We start from the raw sequence: 23178 nt of genomic DNA, 5'->3' as shown, positions 1-23178 counted from the left end.
TTGAGTTGTATGAAATTATAACGTGTCCTGATTCACAAAACCCAATATGTTCAGAAACGTGAACCACATTGAAGCAGTAGACTAGAATACAAATATAATGAATGATTACTGCAACATCACAAAATCAAATTCTTTTATCATTTTTTATCTTGGTCTTTGATTTCTGCACTCTCTATTATAAGGAACATTGTTTTCCCTGTAGCCACTTAACAAAATGCACCTGCATGTTTTTACTCTGTTAGATTTGTTTATGATCAATGCAAAGTGCTCTGTTAGCATGAACCTATTTACACCTATTTGGACTGGTCATTTATTTTGTTTGTTCAGCATTTAATGTTAAATGAAAAGCAACTTGTTGAATCAATTGGTTTCAACCAGGGTGTTCTCATTTGCCCTAAATCTACTGATCCAGGAAGTCGGTCCAGTTAGCCTACTACCGTCTGCTTTAAAAGGGGTTCTCATCCAATCAACACAATCTCACTACAAACAGTTACCATAAAACAAGTCACCTGCAGCCCTGAAAAACAACATCAAACAAAAACACAAACAAAACGGAGCACAATCACAATTACACAAAATCGAACTCAACATTAAGCAGCATTATTTATCAATTAATGACACATGAAAGGCCAGCCTAGACCACGAGTTTCTCAGTGGATCACCAGATCAACCTGGATCATGAGATACTCAACAGGTCCCCATTCTAGGACGCATGGCACGGGGGTTTTGCTGACCAGAGAAATTACATGCATTACAGTTAGGCTGTAAGCATCAGTGCCATTGAAATGAACTCAGGCTACTGTCAATTAGTGCTACATGGGATACCAATACTAGAAAAACATATCAATACTTTAATTAAAAATTGTCATTAAAACTGGTACGGTACCCCATTTAATTAGTACCGGAATGAGTGTTTTAAAATAAGAGCCGTATTTCCAACGAGTGCCACAGGAGGGCAGTGTGCGCATGCAGTACTTTGCCTCCTGTCCCTGAAGTAGAGGTCTGCACTCCCGCGGTAATCCAGCGGGTCCCGCGGGACCCGACAGAATATCTTGCGGCGCGGGAGGCGGGAGCGGGAGTTTAATTAGTCCAGGCGATGCGGGAGCGGGACCACACATACATGTTGAAAAATCCCGCAAATACGGAGCCCGGGAGGGGACATGGGTAAAAAATAAAAATTAAACGAGGGAACGTTTTACCATTCGAGCGCACGTTTTCTGTAATTCGTGCTCATGATTTATTAATTCGAATTGTTAATCGTGCGCACGTTTTGTTTTAATCGTGCGCACGTTTTAATTAAACTCGTGCTCACGATTTAGTAATTCCTGCGCACGTTTTCATTCATTCATTTGCAAACCCTACTGGCCTAAGCGCATACATTGCAGATACAAGGAGAGAGGCAGTAACAGTTCCCTGAAACTGTATATACTTTGATTGTTTAGATTTATACCACAATGAACAGAGATACGTTTATTAGGTCTTATTTGCTTATGCGTCATGAGGACATTGTAGCTTCCCTTGCACAGCGGGGAATCACAATCAGTAAACGGCATCTGAAGCGAATTCTAAGCCTTTTAATGAACATTTGTGACGAATTTTAATGTTGCTTTGTGTTTCAGGTTTGAAAAGTACTTTAAAATGCTTGAAATTTAACTACTTTGTTTCACAACAAATATCTGTCTAACTGAACAGTTCTGTATTACGTTAACAAATACGAGCCTCTTGTAATTCCAGGACGAAACATGAGAGGATGTGAAGCAGGGCTCTCAAGTCTCACGCATTGAGCGTGTGACACATGCATTTGACCGTCTTCACACGCTCACACGCCACACTTCCGATTTCACACGGCGAGAAAAAAAATCTAGTTTATTTACCTCCGATCCATATCTATGTCGCCCTCCACTGGCGATCGATCGCGATATACAAACCCCCACCCCGCTCAACAACTCACGTTCGCCACCTTCAACAAATATAAATTTTTAAGTTGTGCAAGTAAGCATCACTAGCATTGACCTACATGTCAAGTTACTTCCTAGAAACCTTGAAAGCCATTTGGGATCTACTGAGTCATGAGTTTTTACAAATGTTGTGTTTATGCATTAGGGTGTAACATCGGTTAACAAATATAGTATTATCACTTAGTTAGACTCGTAATCACATGGGGCTAATGTGGTTTGTCTATTTAATGTGCGCTCGCGCAGTGTCCTGTGCTCGTCGTTGTCTAAGGTTTACACGTTGCTGTGTGAATGTTCTACGTGCGCTATTGCGCAATATCTGTGTTTTCCGTGCGCATTAAAGCGCTGTAATAAAAGTGACGTCTGAAAGACAAGGATTTCGTGTCTCGTCCTTCGTCCAGCCCCGAGCGTCACAACTATGTAAATGTTTTTATGTGAAATGCATTGTGTCTTTACTTCAGCCATGGGAACCTCTGGATGAAAGCAGTCCTTTACAACAAGTGGCAGAAACAGAGTAAGTTGTATTTTAAGAATATATCATAGCATGATGTGTATGTGTACCAAAAGTATTTTAGCCTTTACTGTATTTGCATACAGTATGTATTAAAGACATGTAGTTTGATTATTTGTCCTGTATGTGGTTAATGGAACATGTCCTATAAAGTGCTTGTATTGCTTGTTTATTTTCTGGATGCTTGTTTGTTTTTGAAGTGTCAAATATCCAGGCATGGAAATAATTATTAGACCACCCTTGCTTTCTTCAGTGTCTTGTTCATTTTACTGTCTGGTACAAGTAGAGGTACTTTTGTTTAGGCAAATACAATAACAACAAAAATAGCTAATAAGAGTTTACTTTGAAAACTTGTATCTATTAATTTTCTACAAAATCTTTGCGAGAATGACCAAAATCACTTTACTTCAATAGCTATGGCATTATACTGCCAACAACAGTGCTTTTAGGCATTCCATGTTTTTTGTCTGTTTGTTTTAGTCACATAATGCACAGAGGAGTTACAGGGCAATAAAATAAACAGGACATTGAAGAAAACAGGGCAGTTTCATAATTAATTCCAAGACTGCACATTTTCATAATATGCAATGATATATGCTTTTCTTTGCCCTCTAAGGAATGGTGTTGGGGATCTTAATGAAGAACAACAGGTGCTAATATTTGTAGTGTTTACAGCCATTTTGAACTGATTCATCTCGCACCACAATCCACAGATTTTCCTCTCAATCCTTTAAACTGTTAGGATATTAAAATAGTTCTAAACTGGTCAAACACAATTTTTTCATTTTTGCGTTTTCAGGTTATAGATTTGGATAACAGAAATGATCCAGGTACCAGTGAATGTCTCACTGTCCAGAGCTCCTGTTACAGGTGTGATGTATCTCCTGTAATTATTACAGGGGATGAGACAAAATGATAATTATTATAAAAATATTTACTGTGAATCTTTTATATTTGACTTGTGTCATAAATTCAATGTTTGGTGCTAGAAAAGCTGGAACTGCATGCTTATGTATTTTTGTCGTCATCTATACTATGTGCACATTTTTTGTCTGCAGAAACTACACCAACATGTTTGAACCCATTGTGATTGACAGCGAATATGATGTTGAAGATCTTACTCAAGACAAAAAGAAAGACCTGTCTACAGAAGAACCTGTGTTAGTAATTTAGACATTTTGTATTCAGTTAACCAGCATCTGTTCCTGCACATAATTACATTATGCAAAGTTTGATCAGTCAGTAAAGAAGTACATACACTGTGCTTAAAATAATGTTTTTTTTTTCTAGAGAAACAAATGTGCAGGCACATGAAATTATTGCGCATCTGGCACTGGCAATTGACCACAAGAAAGATCAGCAGGTTCAATATATGTCGGTCAGATGTTTGGGATGGAGCTGTTCGCGGATTTCAACGCAGCACGTAACTCTGACAACAACGACATGTTCATCAGGTTTAATGATGATGCTGGCTGCTTTAAAGAAGGGTTGGATACAGATAGCCCAAGGCGCGAATTCCTCACACTTCTCACAAGCCATCTGAGAAATCGACCCATTTTTGATGGACCCTCAGAAAACCGTTATCTTGTGTACAATTCAAGAGGTGAGTCTTTTTTAGGTATAGTGAAGTGGTTGTACAACTAAAATCGGAAACATCTCATTTTTATCATAGGCAGTAGGGCTGCACGATTAATCGTATTTTTATCGTTATCGCGATGTGAAGTTTCACAATAAACACATCGAAAGAGCCACGATAACTCCTTGAATAACAGCAAACTCTAATTGCGTTATCCTCGTCCAGCAATAGAGGGAGCTATTCGCGCTGCAGACTATGATCACGTGACGTAAGTAGGCAAGAGGCAGAGTGAGGCAGAGTTGCCAGGTTCGCGGTTTTCACGCCAAATTGGGCTTGTTTGAAAATCCAGCCGCGGGTAAAAATTCTGGGGCAAGAGGGTGCGGTTTTTTGGGCTACTTTTGAGTTGGGCTACCGCGGAAGTTACAAGTCAACACTAAGAATCGATCGCGATATAATACTTAATTTGTCTCCAGTTCACACTCGCAACACCCCCCCCCCCCCCCCCGCCGACAACTTACACTCGCAGATTTTGTGCGGAAAGCTTTTGTAGGACCTGGCAACCCTGGAGTGGGGTGAACACGCTCATCAGACACGCGATTTGGTTTAAGCCTGGTTTACACTTGATGCGGCGCGAGGGTCCGGGAGGCGAAAATAACGTAATCGTGGTGGCTTCGCCCGTGTGCAATTGCCTCGCGCGCTGTCGATTCACGAGGTCGTGCACCTCTCGAATTTTGTACGTTCGTGCGCGCCGCGTCTCAGCGCAATGAGAACAGTCATGTTTGCAGGGTTCATACACCTATACAAGGTGGAATTCAAGCACTTGTATGTCACTTTCAAGGTCCATTTCAATAATTCCCAGCACGTTATTGAATTAAATATTTATACATATACTCTAATGATTCGAAATAATTCGCTTTTTTATCACATTATTTAATGTTATTATTTATTTAAAGTTCGCGCGCGCCGCGTCTCGGCGCAATGAGAACAGTCATGTTTGCAGGGTTCATACACCTATACAAGGTGGAATTCAAGCACTTGTATGTCACTTTCAAGGTCCATTTCAATAATTCCCAGCACGTTATTGAATTAAATATTTATACATATACTCTAATGATTCGAAATAATTCGCTTTTTTATCACATTATTTAATGGATATTTATTTTCAAAACGCCCAATCTTAACGTCTTCACGTTCTCTCATGTTTCGTCCTGGAATTACAAGAGGCTCGTATTTGTTAACGTAATACAAGAGAATTGTTCAGTCAGACAGATATTTGTTGTGAAACGAAGTAGTTACAATTTCAAGCCTTTTCAAATACTTTAGCCTAAATTCCAGCACTTTTCAAACCTGAAACACAAAGCAACATTAAAATTGGTCAGGTAAAAGTTAATTCCCCTGTATTTGAGGGGTGTTTTTTTATACTACTAGGCCTACATATCGTTTCGGACAACACTGCAAAGAATGTGACACGGCAAGATTAAACGCTTCCGCCGTTCGCGGAGGTTAACGAGGTGTGCGGAGTCGCTCACTCGTGAAAGTATAAACCTAGATTGAATCTATTGTTGAATAAACCTGCAAAATATTTGGAATTATTCTGGATTCATTACACAGTAAAAAACAAAACAAATTAACGTGCTGCTGTTCAGAGAGACACTACATTTCTGTATTTTAATCTTAATTTATCGTGGTTCACATCGATATCGGGATATCCAACAACGTTATCGCACATCGCAATTCTAGTCCATATCGTGCACCCCTAATAGGCAGATTTAAGTAGTAATTAACCACAATAATTCTGTGCTCTGTATAACAGCTGCCAGGGAAGATGAGTATTTTTTAGCAGGAAAGATGATTGCTGTATCCATTGTACACGGTGGACCAGCACCACATTTTCTCTCAAAGAACCTGGTCAACCACATGATAGGGAATCCAAGTTTCAGCGCTACTGTAGAAGATGTGAAAGATGAGGAGATAGGGAAAGTTCTGCAACAGGTAGGAAATGACCTAGGCTCAGGGAACAGATTTACTGTAGGACAAGTGGAGATTATTTTGACATTCAAATAAAGATTATGGTTGAGTGAATTATTTCTGTTTTTAAAAGGGCATATTTCAACCTCTCTCACCTATTTGTTTTCATTAAAATGTTGTCAAATTGATATTTTGGTAGTTTTCCTTACAATAAACTGCTTGTTCTATAAGGTCCTGGAAGCAGAATCAGAGGAATCTCTGCAAAATGTAATTTTGCAAAACAGTACCATGTTCCAAACTGCTGGATGCCTCAGAAGTGTGAAGGCATGTGAGAAGCAAGCTTTTGTGGAGGAGTATCTCAGATGGTACATCATTGACAGAAACCATGGTGCCATTCAACGGTAAGTAATAACCTGTCTGCCATTAATGTCTGAAAATATTTAAAAACTAATCCGCGGTTCTAAGCTCATTACTGAATATGAATATATCGATACTTGCCAACCTTGTTTCACCATGTTTATCATCCACTAAGAAATGTATAATAGGGTTCAACAGAACTCTAAAAGTTCTTTAGAATCATTATTCATGCTACATGATTACTTTTAAAGAGATTAACTACTTTAAAAAAAGAACCTGTTTGACAAACAGTGTGAAAACAATTTTTTTTAAATGCTTAAATCATAATTATCTGTCTCTTTTGCTTTTACTAATGATCACTGTGAATGGTTTTGTGTATGAGTGGTCCTACATAAACACCTGAGCTTTACTTGGTGTATGACACTATTAATTTTACATTTGTCCAAATATATTAAACTTAAACTCATTGGCATTTACACATGTTGATGGATGGATACTAGTTCATTTCTATGCTTTAAATCACTTATAACACTTGTGCATTTATCCTTAACAGATTCAAAGATGGACTGGCAAGTCTTGGTTTCCTCCCTGCATTGCAGCAGCATTCCAGTGTTCTGTCCCCAGTCTTGTGCTTCTCTGCCAAGGCCATGACTGCTTCAGACTTGGAGACCATGTTCAGACCAGATCTCAGCCCAGCAGGAAGCAATAGGCGTCAAAAGGAGAGCAAAACACTGGGCTTTTGGGCAGATTATCTCCTTGATTCTGAAGGTTTGCATGGACAGTTTGTGTGTTGTTTAAAAAAGAAAGCAGAAATAAGGAAATTGATTTCTCAATGCAAAATTCAACAACTACAATGTTTACCTTCCTCTTTCAGAAAAAATGACAGCTGTATCTCTGGAAGATCTGTTGATGTTTGCTACAGGTCTGGCAGCACTTCCTCCAGCAGGCATAATACCACCTCCACACCTCGAGTTTTTAACTGATTCACCTTTTCCAGTTGCAAACACCTGTGCAAATACACTGAAGCTGCCGTTTTTGGAATCATACAGAGTTTTTAAGGCAAACATGGACTTTGGGATCCAAAATGCTCCAGGATTCGGCTGTTATTAAATCTCAAAGGCCAGTTACCGATTCCCGTCCAGTCTAGTTCAGATACTGTTGGCATACTTTCACCGTAAGCTACTTTTGCAACACATTGAAGCGAAAAGCTACTTTACTGTTTTTGTAAACATTTGTAAACATTCTCAGAGCTAAATAACTTACAGTATAGGCAAGTTGAAATGCTGGACATGTTTTATTCAGAATGTGAAGTGTCAAGTCTGTCTTCAGGCAGACAATACACAGTTCGTTTTAAATGTTTTAGTCGACCTGAATGTATCACTTTTAATTTTAGCAGAAGGAACAGGAAACAAAATGTCAAAAATTTGGATTCAGATAGTTTGTCTAAAACCTGGCTGTATCTTTCAACAATAAATACAATTCTGTGGCTGACTCCCAGTCTTGTGGCGGCTGTAGATCATTTTGTTGTACAGCCTGTTGTAGGTATTCCTCAATGTTTTGATCACCACACAATTCAGTTGCTTGCCTTGCTTCAGGGAACACATCCAGTTCCCTCTCCTCAACAGCAAATCCACAGTCTCTTGAACCATATCTGCAAAATCAGAATATAATTAATAATAGAATTGTGAAGCATATTTTCTACATGTACTACAAATAGTTTGCTGGCTAAATTGATCTGTATAAGTGAGCACCAGAAGTGACAGCTTATAAATTAACAACTGTATCTTACTTGTACAATGATTAAAATATATTTGCCAACTTGTGCTATAACAATACTGCATTAATATGTAATGCAGAAGGTGATTTCTTTCTGTGAAGATGTCCGTTACCTGTGAGGCAAGAGATAGAGTTCATCTGGGATCCCCCCAGGACATGATGCAAGTCTGCTTGGTCAGATCCTGTGTTTGTTCCAGAGGTCTTTGCATTCATCCAGATCTTTCTGCAGAACATTGCTGAAGCAGAATCTCAGCAAGCATTGATGTTCGTGGCTTCCATTGAAGTTTCCGGAGTCTCAAGTCCAAGTCCATCCAAAACTGAGACCTGGGGATACATTAAATTCAAAATGGTTCTGTTCTTGTTAGGGATGCAAATTATCGATTAATTCATTAATCGTTAGTTGATTGATCTTATCGATCGACTTTCGATTAAACGATAAGCGACGTTTTGCACCTGAATTTCAGTGTTTCAATAGGGCTTTTAAAAATATTAGCTAAATATACTGCTCAAAAAAATTAAGGGAACACTAAAATAACACATCCTAGATCTCAATTAATAAAAATCTTTGAAATCAGTTGAAAATCTCTCATTTCTACCCGTTGTCTGTTCCATTTGCACAAGAGCAGTTGAAATTGATTCACAATCAGTGTTGCTTCCTATCTGAACACGAAGTGTGGATGACGGAGTTACATTGTGTTGTTTAAGTGTTCCCTTTATTTTTTTGAGCAGTGTAGTTAAAACACTTTGGTCAAAAAGTATATATTATATTATGATAATTATATTGTATTATATGATATATTGCTCAAGTAATTATGCATTAGGAATTTTTTATGGTATAACAAAATACATTCTTTCATTTAAAAAAGGAATAAATTAAGGACTGGCTCCGTTCTTGCATTTGAAACATTAGACATTTAAAAAAATGTAAAAAAAAAATTTAAAGAAGAAATTAAATAGAGAGCCAAACAGAATATTATTGAGCCTATGCTTGGACAATGTTTCTAGCATTGTCGTGAACACACGCTGTAACGCGACCGGAGAGTGCCCAAGTCTCCACAACATCATTGAGCTTGTCAGCTAAATTGTCAGCGGTGTGTCTATCCGACATGTTCGTCGTAATCAGCACTGCAGATTTTAGCTGCCAGTTCTCGTCAGTGTAGTGGCACGTCACGGTAATGTAATGTAACTTTATGTTGTTAGAGTCGTCCAACAATCTGTTGTAAGGGCTACAGCAGTAGTGGTAGCTAGCTTTGTTTTAGCTCACTCTTCATTTTTCATAGCGAGCTTCGAAAACGCTCGCCTTCCCAGTGTAGCTGTGATTTTAGGTTGACCAGGTGCACTGGTGATATGCAGGACAGTTGCATGCACGGTGTTCAAATGATAATTGAGTGAGCTAGTGGAACTGTTGTACTTCAATACCGCATTACACAGAGAACATTTGACTTCTTAGCCTAAATTAACAATGTTGAAATTGTAGCGACTACTACTCCTCGCAGCGAGTTCCCTAACAGACAGGCACTTGGCCCTTTAAGTGACACTGGGAGAGCGGCGGCTGTGCGCGCCAGGGGAGGGGAAGAGAACAGTGCTGTTGTTTGAGTTGCGTGGAAATAAAGTTTCCCTCCTCGGGATTTTCTGGATTACGCAGTTTCTGCCTCGTTTCCCGAACACGCTTCAAAATGGTCCCACACCGCACGTCTTTTCGCCCGCTTCATTTTTTTTTTCCACTCTGGTCTTTCGCGACACGTGTTCAGCTCTCGTTCTTACACTCTGTTCAAGTTACTACAGGAGCGCTCTCTAACGATTAATCGTGATTAATACATTTTGATCGAGTAACGTCTTAATCGACAATTAATCGAAAGTCGATTAATCATTTGCATCTCTAGTTCTTGTTCATTTCTGCTCGTATTGATATTGTATGTTAAACAAAAAAAGTTTCTATTCCACATACAGTAATCCCTCGTGTATCGCTGGGGTTACGTTCCACAACCACCCGCGATCACCTTATACTTGCGAAATAGAAACGGTAGACTACAGGATTTATTTAAGTATTTATACACCATTTTAAGGCTTTATAAACACTTGCTCACACTTTTACGCTGCATAAACCTTTCCCATTCCCTTAATAACCATTCCTACACTGTTCTGTGCATGTATTGTTCCTTTAAACTTACTGCACAGCAACTAGTCGATTGTTGTTTACAATCCCATGTAGGCGAGTAGCGTCTCAGGCGGGTGATACTGATTCTTGTTATCGAGAGTAAATACTTTATGCACTATTTACTGTAATATGTTATCGTTTCTAACATTCTTTTATTGTTAGAGTTAATATTTGCAGCGAAAAAGGAGCGAAAATCCGCGAAATATATTTACCATTAATATTTTTTTTTTAAGCAGAAAAGCCACAAAAGGTGAAGCGCGGAGTGGCGAGGGATAACTGTAGTCTAAAATTGTTGGTGTACGTAAGTAATTTTGGGATCAAACTCAATATGGCATGACAGTTGGCAAAAAAGAAAATGTTATAAAATCAATACTGATCAGCTTTCACTGTTCATCACCTATTATCAAACAAACACAGATGTACCCACCTTCCTCTTCTGAGAAAAGACCACCATGCCTCGATGCGTTGATTCCCTGTTGATGATCCATAACTGTGGCTTGATGACCCAGCATAATAGTCCGTATGCGCATGACGGAGGGTGCACTGTATTGCTGCCAAAGTCCCATTCTCAGTCCCGAGGTCTGTTCGTAGTCTCATTGGTATCACTCCAAGATTCTTGACACAGTTTATATAATTGAGAGCAACGACAGAAGGATTGTTGTTGGTTGTTCCACAAACAAGCCACATCATTCTTCTTGAAAAACCATCTATACTGTACATCCTGAGAGGGCGAAGCCGAATGGCTTCAGTTTGTCGTAGCCATCTACATGCCATATGTAATTGGGCCCCATGGAGTGATATGTGCGTCTTGTAAACCTCCTGCGAGTCCTCAGGGCGATTCCTTGAGGATTCAGCAGTCTCAACAGTCTCATAACTTCATCACGTTTGACACGTAGCTTGTGTTTTTGTCTGAGAACTTGCCACATAGTCCGATAGCCAAGCAACCATCCTGGTCCTCTTAGCTCTGTCATAATGGCACGTCTCACTTCTGGAAGTGGGGAGTAGTTGCGTCGTCTGTACAGTCCAGCTTCTTTTAAATGCGTCTTCAGCGTACGCATACTAAAAGAAACATCGTGGTTAGTCCTGAGCATGTCTAGTATCACCTCGTATGTATGTCCTGATTCAAAATATTCGCGGATAGCGGTGGCTACGTCTGGATCACCAGTGATATTCATGTTTTCAACAAACGCGCTAAAGCCGGCTCAAAAGCCAAAAGTGGCGTCGTCCAATCAGCGATTTCGCAGGTTTTCCCACTGGGACCTACCTTTTCCGGTTTGTTAATGTCGTTGTGTTTTTGTTAATGTCGTTGTGTTTTAGTAATTTGTAATTGTGCTTAGTTAATGTCGTGTTTTTGTAATTTGTAATTGTGCTTAGTTAATGTCGTTGTGTTTTTGTTAATGTCGTGTTTTTTTGTAATTTGTAATTTTGCTTAGTTAATGTCGTTGTGTTTTTGTTAATGTCGTTGTGTTTTTGTCATTTGTAATTATGCTTAGTTAATATCGTTGTGGTTTGCACTTCACGGCCACCGTATTTTGATACCGAAATGGCAGAGATTGTAGACGGTCAACCAGTTTCAGCTGTGGAAAATTCAGTTAAAACAGGCGACTACACCACAATTAAGTCAACTACAGGAAAGTGATGTATGGAGGTCATATTCCATTGTAATTAATGGAGATGGAAATCGTCTACCATTTGCTTGTGATAGATGTCAGAAAGTGTTGGTGTACGTCACCTGACGGCATGTGTTTGGATTGTGGTAAGAAATGGGACAGTGCGATCCATCAATATATTGCTGTTTTAATAAAACAAAAAAAAAAAATACAAAAATTTCAATTAGTAAATCTAATTAATTCAATTCATATTAGGATTGCGGGCGTGGGCGACAGAAACGTCTGTATGTAGCAGGCAGGTGCGGGATTAAAACAAGTGATTTTTTGGCCGGTGCGGGCGGGAGCGGGACTAAAATATGCAGGTGCGGGCAGGAGCGGGATTAAAACAAGCGATTTATTAGAGGGAGCGGGTGGGAGCGGGATTAAAACAAGCGGGAGCGGGTGGGAGCGGGATTAAAACAAGCGGGAGTGGGCGGGAGCGGGATTAAAAAAGCAGTCCCGCGCAGACCTCTACCCTGGAGGACATAACCAGGGGCGGAACCTCAGGTGGAGACACCACCCATGACCGAAGCTCTCACAGAAACCCCCCCCCCCCCCGCCCTTCTCTCTCACTGCCGGCCAGGGATGGATGACCTGCACCAGAGCTGCTGGCAGACCGCAGGGAGGCCTGGGAGAGCTGGAGCGCAGTGGGGAAGAGCCCCTAACTGGCTGGCTAGGTTCAGCTCTGTCCGTATGGGCAGATAGAACTTAGAACTTAGAACTCCCGATAGAACTTAGCCAGCCATTCTTCCAGTTCCACAGGACAGCATTCCAGAAAATACTGAACTTCTGGGGGCGGAATTCCAGTGCTCTTCCCCCGAGTGAACAGCTCTCGTCGGGAGCAGCAGGCGGAGAAGAACAGCGATTAGCCTTCTTCTTCCCTCTGTGCTTCCCTTTAGGCATCTTGTTCAGTCTGTTCTCCTGTAACGAAGTGAAGGTGGGGCAGGGTGCTGAGACAACAGCAGTGTAAAAAAAAATAGCAATAGCACTAACATAGAAACTACACAGAGAACAGGACGTAGGGGTGACAAGAACAGACAGACATAAACCACACGCACACTTAAATACACAAATAACAAGACATAAGTTTTTTTTATTACTGCAGAAAACAGAATGAGCTTTAGTCTAATACATGTAATTACATTACATTACAGTATATTGTACATTGATGTGGCTGTTGCGTTCCTAAATCACAGGAGTTCTGTGTCTCTCAGCAGTTCTCCAGGATCAAGAGCTCCTGCATCTTCAGCCCAGTGCTCTGAGCTCACAGTGAGGCTGTTGGAGGGTTTGGTTTTATGGATCTGGCTGTAGGTCTGAGATGCATCATCAGCTGTGTCTGCTACCAAAGGCCTGTGGAACGTAAGGAGATGAATCAGTCTCTAATCTGTAAAATGGCTTAATGCTTTACATTTTCAATCAGTCAAATGTAATGATCTACACAAAGAATAAAAAATCAGTGCAGTGGAATTAATGACTCACTGGGTGGCAGCAATGTGTCTGCGAATGTTTACAGCAGCATACTCAACACTGCCTTCTTGTAAAGTGTGAAGAGGAAGTCTGGTGGTGGTACGTAGAGACGCTTCTTGTGTGTGGGACCTTGGAAAATAAACAGTGGAGTATTGAACATTGCACGGATCATCTAAAGTTGCTTCCTTTGTTGTGTCAGGGGTCGTGGTCAGGGCTGAGACGTCATCATATACTGGACCGGAAAAACACTGAGTGGGGAGGACAGAATGAGAAAGAGAGAGATAGAGTGAGAGAGAGAGAGGACATCAGGATGAGAATTGCATTGATGATCTCACGTGATCTCCCAGTCCCCCGTTTCAAACAGGCCTACCTGTTCTTCAGTCTCCCCAGAGCTCCTGTGCTCTTTAGATGAGCTGCACTTTCTCTTCCTGAGACAGAAGCAGATTTTAAACTGGGTATAATCAGTCAAAAAATTGATAACCAATTTCTGAGCAATGTTAATGTGTTCACATTTCACACACCATAAGCACAGAGCTCCTGTGATCAGTGTTATAGCAAGACAGACTGCCACACCAACTGTTATGTGCTGTAACGCTGCTCTCTCCACAGGGCCTATAGAGATAAAACAGGATCCATATAACAAGGCAAAATATAACAAACTACATAACACTACAAATGAAATCATACCAGCTCATATATAATCACAAAAAATATATAAATTTGTCAACAATAAAAATAATAAAATGTAACATTTTAACTATAATTGGGGCTGCGATCTGCCAGAGTAGTCAGGGTTGAAGGAGTCTGTGGTTTCACAAGGCCCACAGTCCGAAGTGGAGAGAGAAAAGGGTGTGAAAAAGGATGCAAAAGAAAAGCCAAAGAGCTGAGTTGGGAGTTTAACTGGAGGAGTGGAGGAACCAGAGCTCACCGCTCTGCCCACTACACAACAGGGACAGTAAGAGACACATAGAACACCTTCAGGAGAAGTGAAGGGAGTGTGTGGATAAGACCAAAGGGGAGTAAAAGATTACACACAACCAGCAACATGTAGGCAGGAGATTTGTTATGTGCTTTTGGAAAACACTTTAACGATTAGCTCCTGTCACGTTGAGGACCCCGGCCCCTCCCTTTTGGGCGTGTGTTTACGTTGTCCACGTGTAATCGTCTGCGTCTGTGGATCTGTGTGGTTGTGTCTCGTGATAATCCGTCTCACCTGTGGCTCGTCTCGTAATCACATGGGGCTAATGTGGTTTGTCTATTTAATGTGCGCTCGCGCAGTGTCCTGTGCTCGTCGTTGTCTGAGTCTACACGTTGACCGTGTCTGTTTCTTGTTTTACGTGTGCTATATGCGTTATTTGTATCTAAATAAAAGTGATGTCCTGGCGCCAACCGAGGATTACGTCTCATTCTTCGCCGCTCAGCCAAACGTCAGAGAACGACGAGTAGAGACGATGCCAGGCTACACCACCTGGCCGAAAAAAGAGTAAGCGCCCCAGCAAGTGGCATCACCGCGCTTCTTCTCCTCCACTGCGCCGAGATGCCGCGCAGACACCGGAGCAGCTGGAGTCGGACCCGGTGTGCGCATTCATGCTGTGCGCGGTTCGGGTGACTAACGATCCCGCTGTGAAGGAGGAACTCTACCAGGGGGTGGTGCGTATGTGGAGAAAGCGACATCCCTCTCCTTCCCGCGCCCTCTTGCCTCTGAGGGTGGGCGCCTGCATGATCGGCGCCCCGGAGGAAGAGTTTGGGGAGGAGGACTCGGAGGAGGAGGAGGAAGACCACCCTCCATCGGTGTGCAACGCTTCCACTGTAGACTACGGTGAGGAGGAGGAGGAGGAGGATTACCTCCCTCCGCCCGTGTGCCCCTCTCCCACCGTAAAAGACGGTGGGGAGGAGGAAGAGGAGAACGAGGATTACCCTCCGTCGGTGTACTCCGCGCCCACCGTGGACTACAGTGGGGGAGAGGAAGAGGACGATGACTACCCTCCGTCGGAGTGCTCCGCGCCCACCGTTGACTATGGTGAGGAGGAGGAGGATGAGGAGGGCTCCTACACCGAGGAGGAAGATAAGAGCCCTCCCACCTCGGAGCTATCTGCCGGGACTGTGAAAGGGAGGTGGACTCCAGAGGTGGGCCCATCCTCCGAGCGCTCCGGAGGAGAGGAGATTGACTACTCCCGGGGTGGCAGCCCGGAGCAGCCCATGAGCTGGAGCCAGGGCAGTGAGGCGATGGAGACGGAGGGAGAAGACCACACTGTCGGCTCCAGGGGGCGGTCGCGAGGAGACAGGGGAATGCCCTACGGCTCACCGAGGGGGAAGACCAGTCGCGCTGTGCCAGGCGCGTCCGCCAGTCGCGCTGCACCAGGCGCGTCCCCCAGTCACGCTGCACCAGTCTTGTGATAATCCGTCTCACCTGTGGCTCGTCTCGTAATCACGTGGGGCTAATGTGGTTTGTCTATTTAATGTGCGCTCGCGCAGTGTCCTGTGCTCGTCGTTGTCTGAGTCTACACGTTGACCGTGTCTGTTTCTTGTTTTACGTGCACTATATGCGTTATTTGTATCTGTGACGTCCTGACGCCAACCGAGGATTACGTCTCATCCTTCGCCGCTCAGCCAAACGTCACAGCTCCGCCCTCTTTGTGGGTATCTTGCTTTCGTGCCATATGTGTTGACAAGGTTGAGATCACAGGAGTTAGCCCTGCCTCTGATTTAAATAAGGGGGCGCTAGTGAGCTTGGATGGAGTAGGACACGTTTTGACTTCGCTCTGTTCCAAATTTCTTTTATTTTCCTCGGCATACATACATTTGTTTTATAAATTTACACTAAAGTGTGTGGGAAAGTTGCTGCATTATGCCAAAACCAAAAAAGGCAGACAAGGGTGAGGAGGCTTCCGACGAGGCGACAAATTCTCCCGGCGATGGAAGCTGTCCATCGACATCATGGCGGCCATTCAACAGCTAAGCGAGAAAGTTGATCACAAATTCGCCTTAATATCAAGCTCAGTCTCCGGTCTCCAAGAGTTGATGGAGGTAGTGAACACCAGAGTACTGGGAACTGAGCAAGCTGTTAACGAACACGACAAACGTATTAATGCGCTGGAACTTCAATGTTCATCACTAACCGAAGATAATAAACGCATGCTTGCTAAAATGAAGGACCTGGAAAGTCGCTCCAGAAGGCAAAATATTCGCATTATAGGAATCCATCTCGAAGCTCATTCCCAAATTGCTCGGAGGGGACAGCTTTCCGTCGCCGGTGAAGGTGGACCGGGCACAGAGGTCGCTGAGACCCATCACGGCCTCCAACCCTAGACCATTCAGCACCAGGATTCACCACTACCGGACAAAGGAACTGATCCTCTGGTTGGCGAGGCAGCGTTTCCCATTGGAATACAACGGCGGCAGGGTATTCATATTTCTGCACTTTTCTCCAGACATCATCAAGAAAAGGCAGGCTTTCGATGCGATAAAAAATAAATGCAAGGAAGCCGGGTTCAGGTATGGCTTTCACTTTCCTGCACGGTTCAGAATAACGACTGGTGACTCATCAGGCATCTTCGACTCGCCTAACGAAGCCGAAGCTTTTTTAAAGCGGAATTCATCCAGCAATACGGACAATAATTAACACTACCACTACGCAAGCTACCACTTACGTATTTTTTTAAGGTATTTTATTTTTGCGCTTGATAAGTGCTCAGAACTTTCAGTTGTGTGTTGCACTACCATATATATGCCGAGGAACTTTATAGTACATGGAACATTCAGTTATGGGAACTGGAGCGTGGCGACGACTTCCAAGTTTAGCCTACATCCCCACGCTTATTGAAGGTTCTTTTGCTATGTGCACTTGTTTGGGAAAGTGCCACGGGGTGGGTGGGGGATAAGTTTGCTCGTATTTGTGTTCACCGCTTTCCCTTTTTTCTTGAATATATGTGTAAAGCCTCAGATTATTTTGCCACTGTTCTCTACTTTAATCTCAGCTACATAAAAACTAGACATTTAAGAACAGGTACCTTGTACTATGACGGATAGAAAAGCATCTACGCTTAGCGGGGTTTTGTGCATTATCTTGTGGATTGTCAGTGGGATGTCCAATCCTCTTAAAAGGGGTAAAGTTTTTGCCCATCTAAAACACTTATCTGCAGACATAATGTTTTTGCAAGAGACTCACGTCAGACACTCCGAAGGATCCAGATTGCACACAACCTGGATTGGTGCAACATATCAATCAAACTTTCAAGGCAAATCCAGAGGAGTAGCAATTTTAATCAAAAAGTCTGTACCTTTTAATTGTGCTTCATACATTGCAGACCTCAATGGAAGGTATGTCATTGTTACAGGATCAATTAATTCAACCCCGACTACTTTAGTCAATTTTATGGCCTCAATGTGGATAGTCCCCTATTTTTTAAGAATGTTCTGAATACAATACCTCATATAGATCAAACAAATGTAATAATTGGTGGTGACTTTAACTGTGTGCTGGATCCGGTGATGGACCGTCAGTCATCTCATTCTGCTGTTGTAACAAACTCCAGTATGTTTTTAAATAATGCTCTGAAAACTTTGAACCTTATTTTAAAGGATAGGGACTTCTGTAATTATTTGGGCCAAAACATTTCATTTGCAATAAGCACAAATGACACAGGCGAGGTAGACGATTCAACTCTACGGGAGGCTATTAAAACCGTATTTCAGCAGATGCAGTACAATTAAAGAAACACAGAAAAGGCAGTCATGGAACTTGAGGAAGAGTATAAAGAAGCCCCTACATGAAATACTATCACTTAAACATGAGTACAACGCCATTAGTTCAAAACACATCTCCAACCTTATGTTCAAAATTAAGCAGAGACACTTTGAGCTGGGCAAAAAACCGCATACCCTGCTGGCAAGGCAGTTACGTCATACACAAGCATCTCAAGCGATACGTGAAATTGAGTCAGGCAATGGAGAGACGATTACAGCCCCAGGAAAAATTTATCAGCACTTTGCTGACTATTATGCTGACCTATATTCCTCCAAATTTAGTGTCAAACCTCAAGTGATTGACAGCTTTCTGAGCCACTTGCACCTACGCAAACTTAGTAATGAGGCGAAAGACTCTCTCGAGGCAGAAATAACCTTAGAAGAGCTTAACAAAACCATAAAGGAATTTCCAAACAATAAAGCCCCTGGTCCCAACTGATTTACCATAGATTTTTATAAGAAGTACCTCTCGAAACTCAGTCCTCTTCTACTGCATATGATTAATCATTCACTGTCGAACTCTAAACTTCCTCCATCTCTGTACAATGCCTATATCACCCTGATCCTGAAGAACGGTCGCGATGAAAAAGATGCGGCATCATACCGACCAATCTCTCTGCTTGAAATTAAAACTATACTCATTAGTAAAATTCTGGTAAACAGATTAAAGAAACACATTTCAACTGTCATTCACCCAGACCAGACTGGCTTTATGCCGGGACAATACATCCACTTTAATCTACGGTGTCTGTTGAATGTCCTATACTCCAAACATGTAGGAGATCCAGTGGTACTATCACTAGATGCAGAAAAAGCGTTTGCCCAAGTAGAGAGACATTATATGATGCAAGTATTAGAAGAATTTGGCTTTGGCCCGGCATTTATAGGATGGATAAAAATACTTTACTCCCAGCCCACAGCATCAGTAATAACAAATACTGATATTTCCTCCCCTTTTCCTCTTTACAGAGGAACTAGGCAAGGTTGTAGTCTTTCTCCATTTTTGTTCTCTCTTTGTATTGAGCCCTTAGCTACAGCCATTAGAAATTTCATAGACATTGAGCCAATAAAGGTGAACAACACTACATAAAATTTCTTTGTATGCAGATGACGTTATATTATTTATATCAAACCCGCGGACCTCAATGACTCCCTTGCTTGACTTGATTAATACATTTGGTTCCTTCTCGGGCTACAGAATCAATTGGGATAAAAGTGAGATGTTGCCCCTTGGCAACAAGTTTGATAAGGAGTTTCTTTCCAGAGTTCCATTCAAATGTGTGTCGGAAAGTTTTGAATATTTGGGTATAGAGGCAACAAAGAAACCCAAAAACCTGATTAAGGTCAACTGGCAGGAAAAAATTGAACAATTGAAAAATAACATAGAGGCTTGGAAAACTCTCCCCTTGTCTATGGTGGGTAGAATCAACACCATTAAAATGGTTACTCTCCTTCGATTTCTCTATTTGTTTCAATCTGTAGGTATGTTCATCCCACAGAGCTATTTCAAGCAATTGAACAGCGTTATTGCCTCCTTTGTGTGGAACTACAAAACAACCAGAATCTCACAGAAACATTTGTCTAAAGCAAAGGTAGTAGGGGGATTTGGTATGCCTGACTTTAGATTCTATTACTGGGCAGCCAATTTAAACATCCTCTCTTTTTGGTGGAAACATCCAGATCAAGGAAGTGAAATTCCTTCCTGGCTGTCAATTGAACAATCTATGTGTCAAAATACCTCTTTGTTGAGTTTATTGAACAGTCCGATTCAGATTTATAAATCTTTATTCAGCAATAATACCATGATGCACAATACACAAAAAATTTGGAAACAAATTAAAACATATTTAAAAGTCCCCGATATGTACATAGATAATTCTATATGTAACAATCATGCCTTTCCAGCAGCACTGAAGTACACTGTTTTTTTGCAATGGAATAGCAGAGGTCTAAAAACTATTGGAGATCTTTATATTGACAATAGTTTTGCGTCTTTTCAGTAACTGCAAAATAAATATAAATTTCCCCCTTCGCATTTTTTTGCATGCTTGCAAATTCGGCATTTCACCAGATCACATTTAGCCGGATTCGAAATCAAATCCCATCACTCTCCTTTGGAGAGGATTGCTTCTGTCCGCCCGTGTATGAAAGGAGCAGTGTCTGCTTTTTATAACATTCTATGTGATCACACTACCATCCACTCCAACTCCTTTAAACAAGCTTGGATTGAGGAACTTGGAGTGGAGATTACTGATGAACAGTGGGAGAAGGCATTGAAGAATATTAACGGATGTTCAATAAATAAAAGACACACACTGATCCAGTTTAAAATAGTTCATAGACTTCACTACTCAAAGACCAGACTACATAAGATTTTCCCTGAGATTTCCCCGTTGTGCAGCAAATGTAAATTAGTAGACGGAACATTTGCCCATCAATTTTGGACATGCCCTAAACTTTACAAATTTTGGACGTCTGTTTTTGAATTCTTCTCTGACGTATTCGGCAGAACCTGTGTACCAGACACCTTGGTTGCAATATTGGGAGTAGGAGATTCATATGGGAATGTGAATAAATCTCAGAAGTAAGCAATCTCCCTTGGTGTTCTTCTGGCAAATAGATTGATACTACAACAGTAAAAATCAGAAGCTGTTCCATCTTTTGAAGCATGGATTAGAGATTTTGGTATTGTGCTCCATATGGAACAGCTTCGATACAGTTTAACTGATAGACCCGAGGTTTTTAATAGAATATGGCGACCGATACTGGATCATATACAGGAGAGATAATGGTGCTCATCCCCCCACATTCCATTTGTTTTATGTAACATTATCCAAATTATTCAATTTGAAGTGCTGTGTTTGTCGACACCTATATAACGAATGTTGCTGTAAAAGAATCTGTTTTTAGTTGGAGGCTTTTACTGTGCTCACAAAATGTCTGTTACATCTTATTATTCTTTCATCTATGTCAGGGGTGCCCACTGTTTTCAGCTTGCGAGCTACTTATAAGATGACCCAGTCAGAAAGATCTACCGGGGGTGGCGGCGAACGTAATTTGTTGAGCGGGGGGGGGGGGGGGGGGGGGGGCGGGGGTGGCGAACATAATATGTTGAGCGGGGGGGGGGGGGTGGCGAACGTAATTTGTTGAGTGGATTGCAGATTGGCTGCCGTGAATGTCAATCAAAATACAACCGTCAGTGCAGATGTGCGATTCATCTACTACTATTTTATGTGACGCGATCTACGCACATTCCTTCGCGATCGACCGACAGTTCCTTCGCGATCGACCGGTCGATCGCGATCGACGTAATGAGCACCCCTGATCTATGTACTTTACTTGCATCGTTTACAATTGTTTACTACATTGTTTTTTATTATTATTACTATTACCCTTTGTTTTGTTTTTTTCTTTCTTTTTTCCCTCCCCTGTGTGTTTACATTTTACAATCTGTGCCTAATTACAAATGCTCATAATATTTTTGTGTTGTATTTGAAAACCAAATAAAAATATCTTAAATAAATTGTAACGTTCTGCGTAGAGCATGGAGGTGGACACAAACGCTGAGAAGAGCGAGATTTATTACAGGGCATTCCATAATCGTAGTCGAAGTCACAGGCAGGGGTCATAATTGGAGAGCCATCCAACTGAGACAAGTACAGGGGCATGATAAAGACAGACACGAAACAAAACCAGGCAGAATAACACTGAACAGAGAATAAACCAATCGAGAGTATAAACACCAGGAACAGAGCACACGAATCACAAAGTACGAGAGAACGAAACAACCAAACATCCAAAACAACCGACGAAGGACATGGGAGACTCAGGGGCTAATATACACTGAACTAACTAGGACCAGGTGCTAACAATGACGACAGGGGCGTGGCAGACAATAAGGAATTAACGAAACAAACGAGCAGGGTGGGATGAACAGGCACGGAAGACAGACACGAGGGAACCCGGAGTGACAGCTAGGAGAGGGGGCGTAGCCATACGTGACAGTACCCCCCCTCAAAGCGTGCCACTCCGGGGCGCGCAAGGGCAGACAGGACAGGGAACCAGACTAGGACAAGACAGAGGGACAGGATCTGGGACCTGGGGCATGGCAGAGACAAGGACAGGAGACATGGGACTGGCCAAGAGCTGGACTGGGACACGGCCTGACACGGGACACAGGGAGACTGGACAGGGCGAGGCACAGGAGCAGGGCCAGACAGGACAGGACCGGGGACAGACATGGGAGTGGGGCCAAGGGACAGGGCACACACAGAGGCAAAGACGCAATGGACAACAGAGACCGGGACTGGAACAAAGTGAGTGACGACTTGGGGAACAGACACGGGGACCGGGACAGAGACAACACCACCAGACACCGACACAGGAATGGGCACGAGGACACGAACAGGCACACACACAGGAACTGGAACCAACACAAAGCCAGGCACAGGACATGGGAGCAAGGGGAACATGTGAAAGGAGACAGGATCACAGGGCAAAGCAGGGGACACATTCAGTCCATCCCCACACGTGGGCAGCACAGTCTCCTGGGGGACAGGCGCGGCCGGGCAGCGGGCAGCGGGCACAGGCGCAGCCGGGCGGCGGGCACAGGCGCGGCCGGGCAGCGGGCACAGGCACGGCCGGGCGGCGGGCAGCGGGAACAGGCGCGGGTGGGCAGCGGGCACATGCGCGGCCGGCAGACGGGCAGCGGGAACAGGAGCCGGCAGACAGGCAGTGGGAACAGGAGCCGGCAGACAGGCAGTGGGAACAGGAGCCGGCAGACAGGCAGTGGGAACAGGAGCCGGCGCGGACGACCCCTCCTGGGTCGTGGGGACAGGAACCGGCGCAGACGACCTCCTCTGGGTTGCGAGGACAGGAACCGGCGCGGACAACCTCCTCCGGGTCGCGGGGACAGGAACCGGCGTGGACGAGACGCCCTCGGGGGGCGGAGCCACTGGGCTGACATCCTCGGGGGGCGGAACCACCGGGCTGACATCCTCGGGGAGTGGAACCAC

The 23178-nt window shown here is 42.9% G+C and overlaps 1 protein-coding gene across 1 annotated transcript in view; it reads right to left on the bottom strand.

Annotated features, from left to right (window-relative positions):
* Positions 1-7642: 7642 nt before the first annotated feature.
* LOC143524272 (hemicentin-1-like) overlaps positions 7643-23178 on the bottom strand; it is a 30826-nt gene continuing 15290 nt past the window's right edge. The window contains exons 8-13 of the mRNA XM_077018270.1: positions 13939-14029; positions 13788-13845; positions 13430-13665; positions 10729-13300; positions 8257-8467; positions 7643-8018 (exon numbers count right to left, since the gene is read on the bottom strand). Coding sequence (XP_076874385.1) covers positions 13141-13300; positions 13430-13665; positions 13788-13845; positions 13939-14029 — 545 coding nt within the window. The 3' untranslated portion in view covers positions 7643-8018; positions 8257-8467; positions 10729-13140. The remainder of the gene's footprint in view (positions 8019-8256; positions 8468-10728; positions 13301-13429; positions 13666-13787; positions 13846-13938; positions 14030-23178) is intronic.

The sequence above is a fragment of the Brachyhypopomus gauderio genome, chromosome 1 (genome assembly GCF_052324685.1).
Source record: "Brachyhypopomus gauderio isolate BG-103 chromosome 1, BGAUD_0.2, whole genome shotgun sequence".
Taxonomy (NCBI): Eukaryota; Metazoa; Chordata; class Actinopteri; order Gymnotiformes; family Hypopomidae; genus Brachyhypopomus; species Brachyhypopomus gauderio.
Note: the sequence above shows the minus strand (reverse complement) of the source record. Positions and strands in the feature narration are given on the sequence as shown.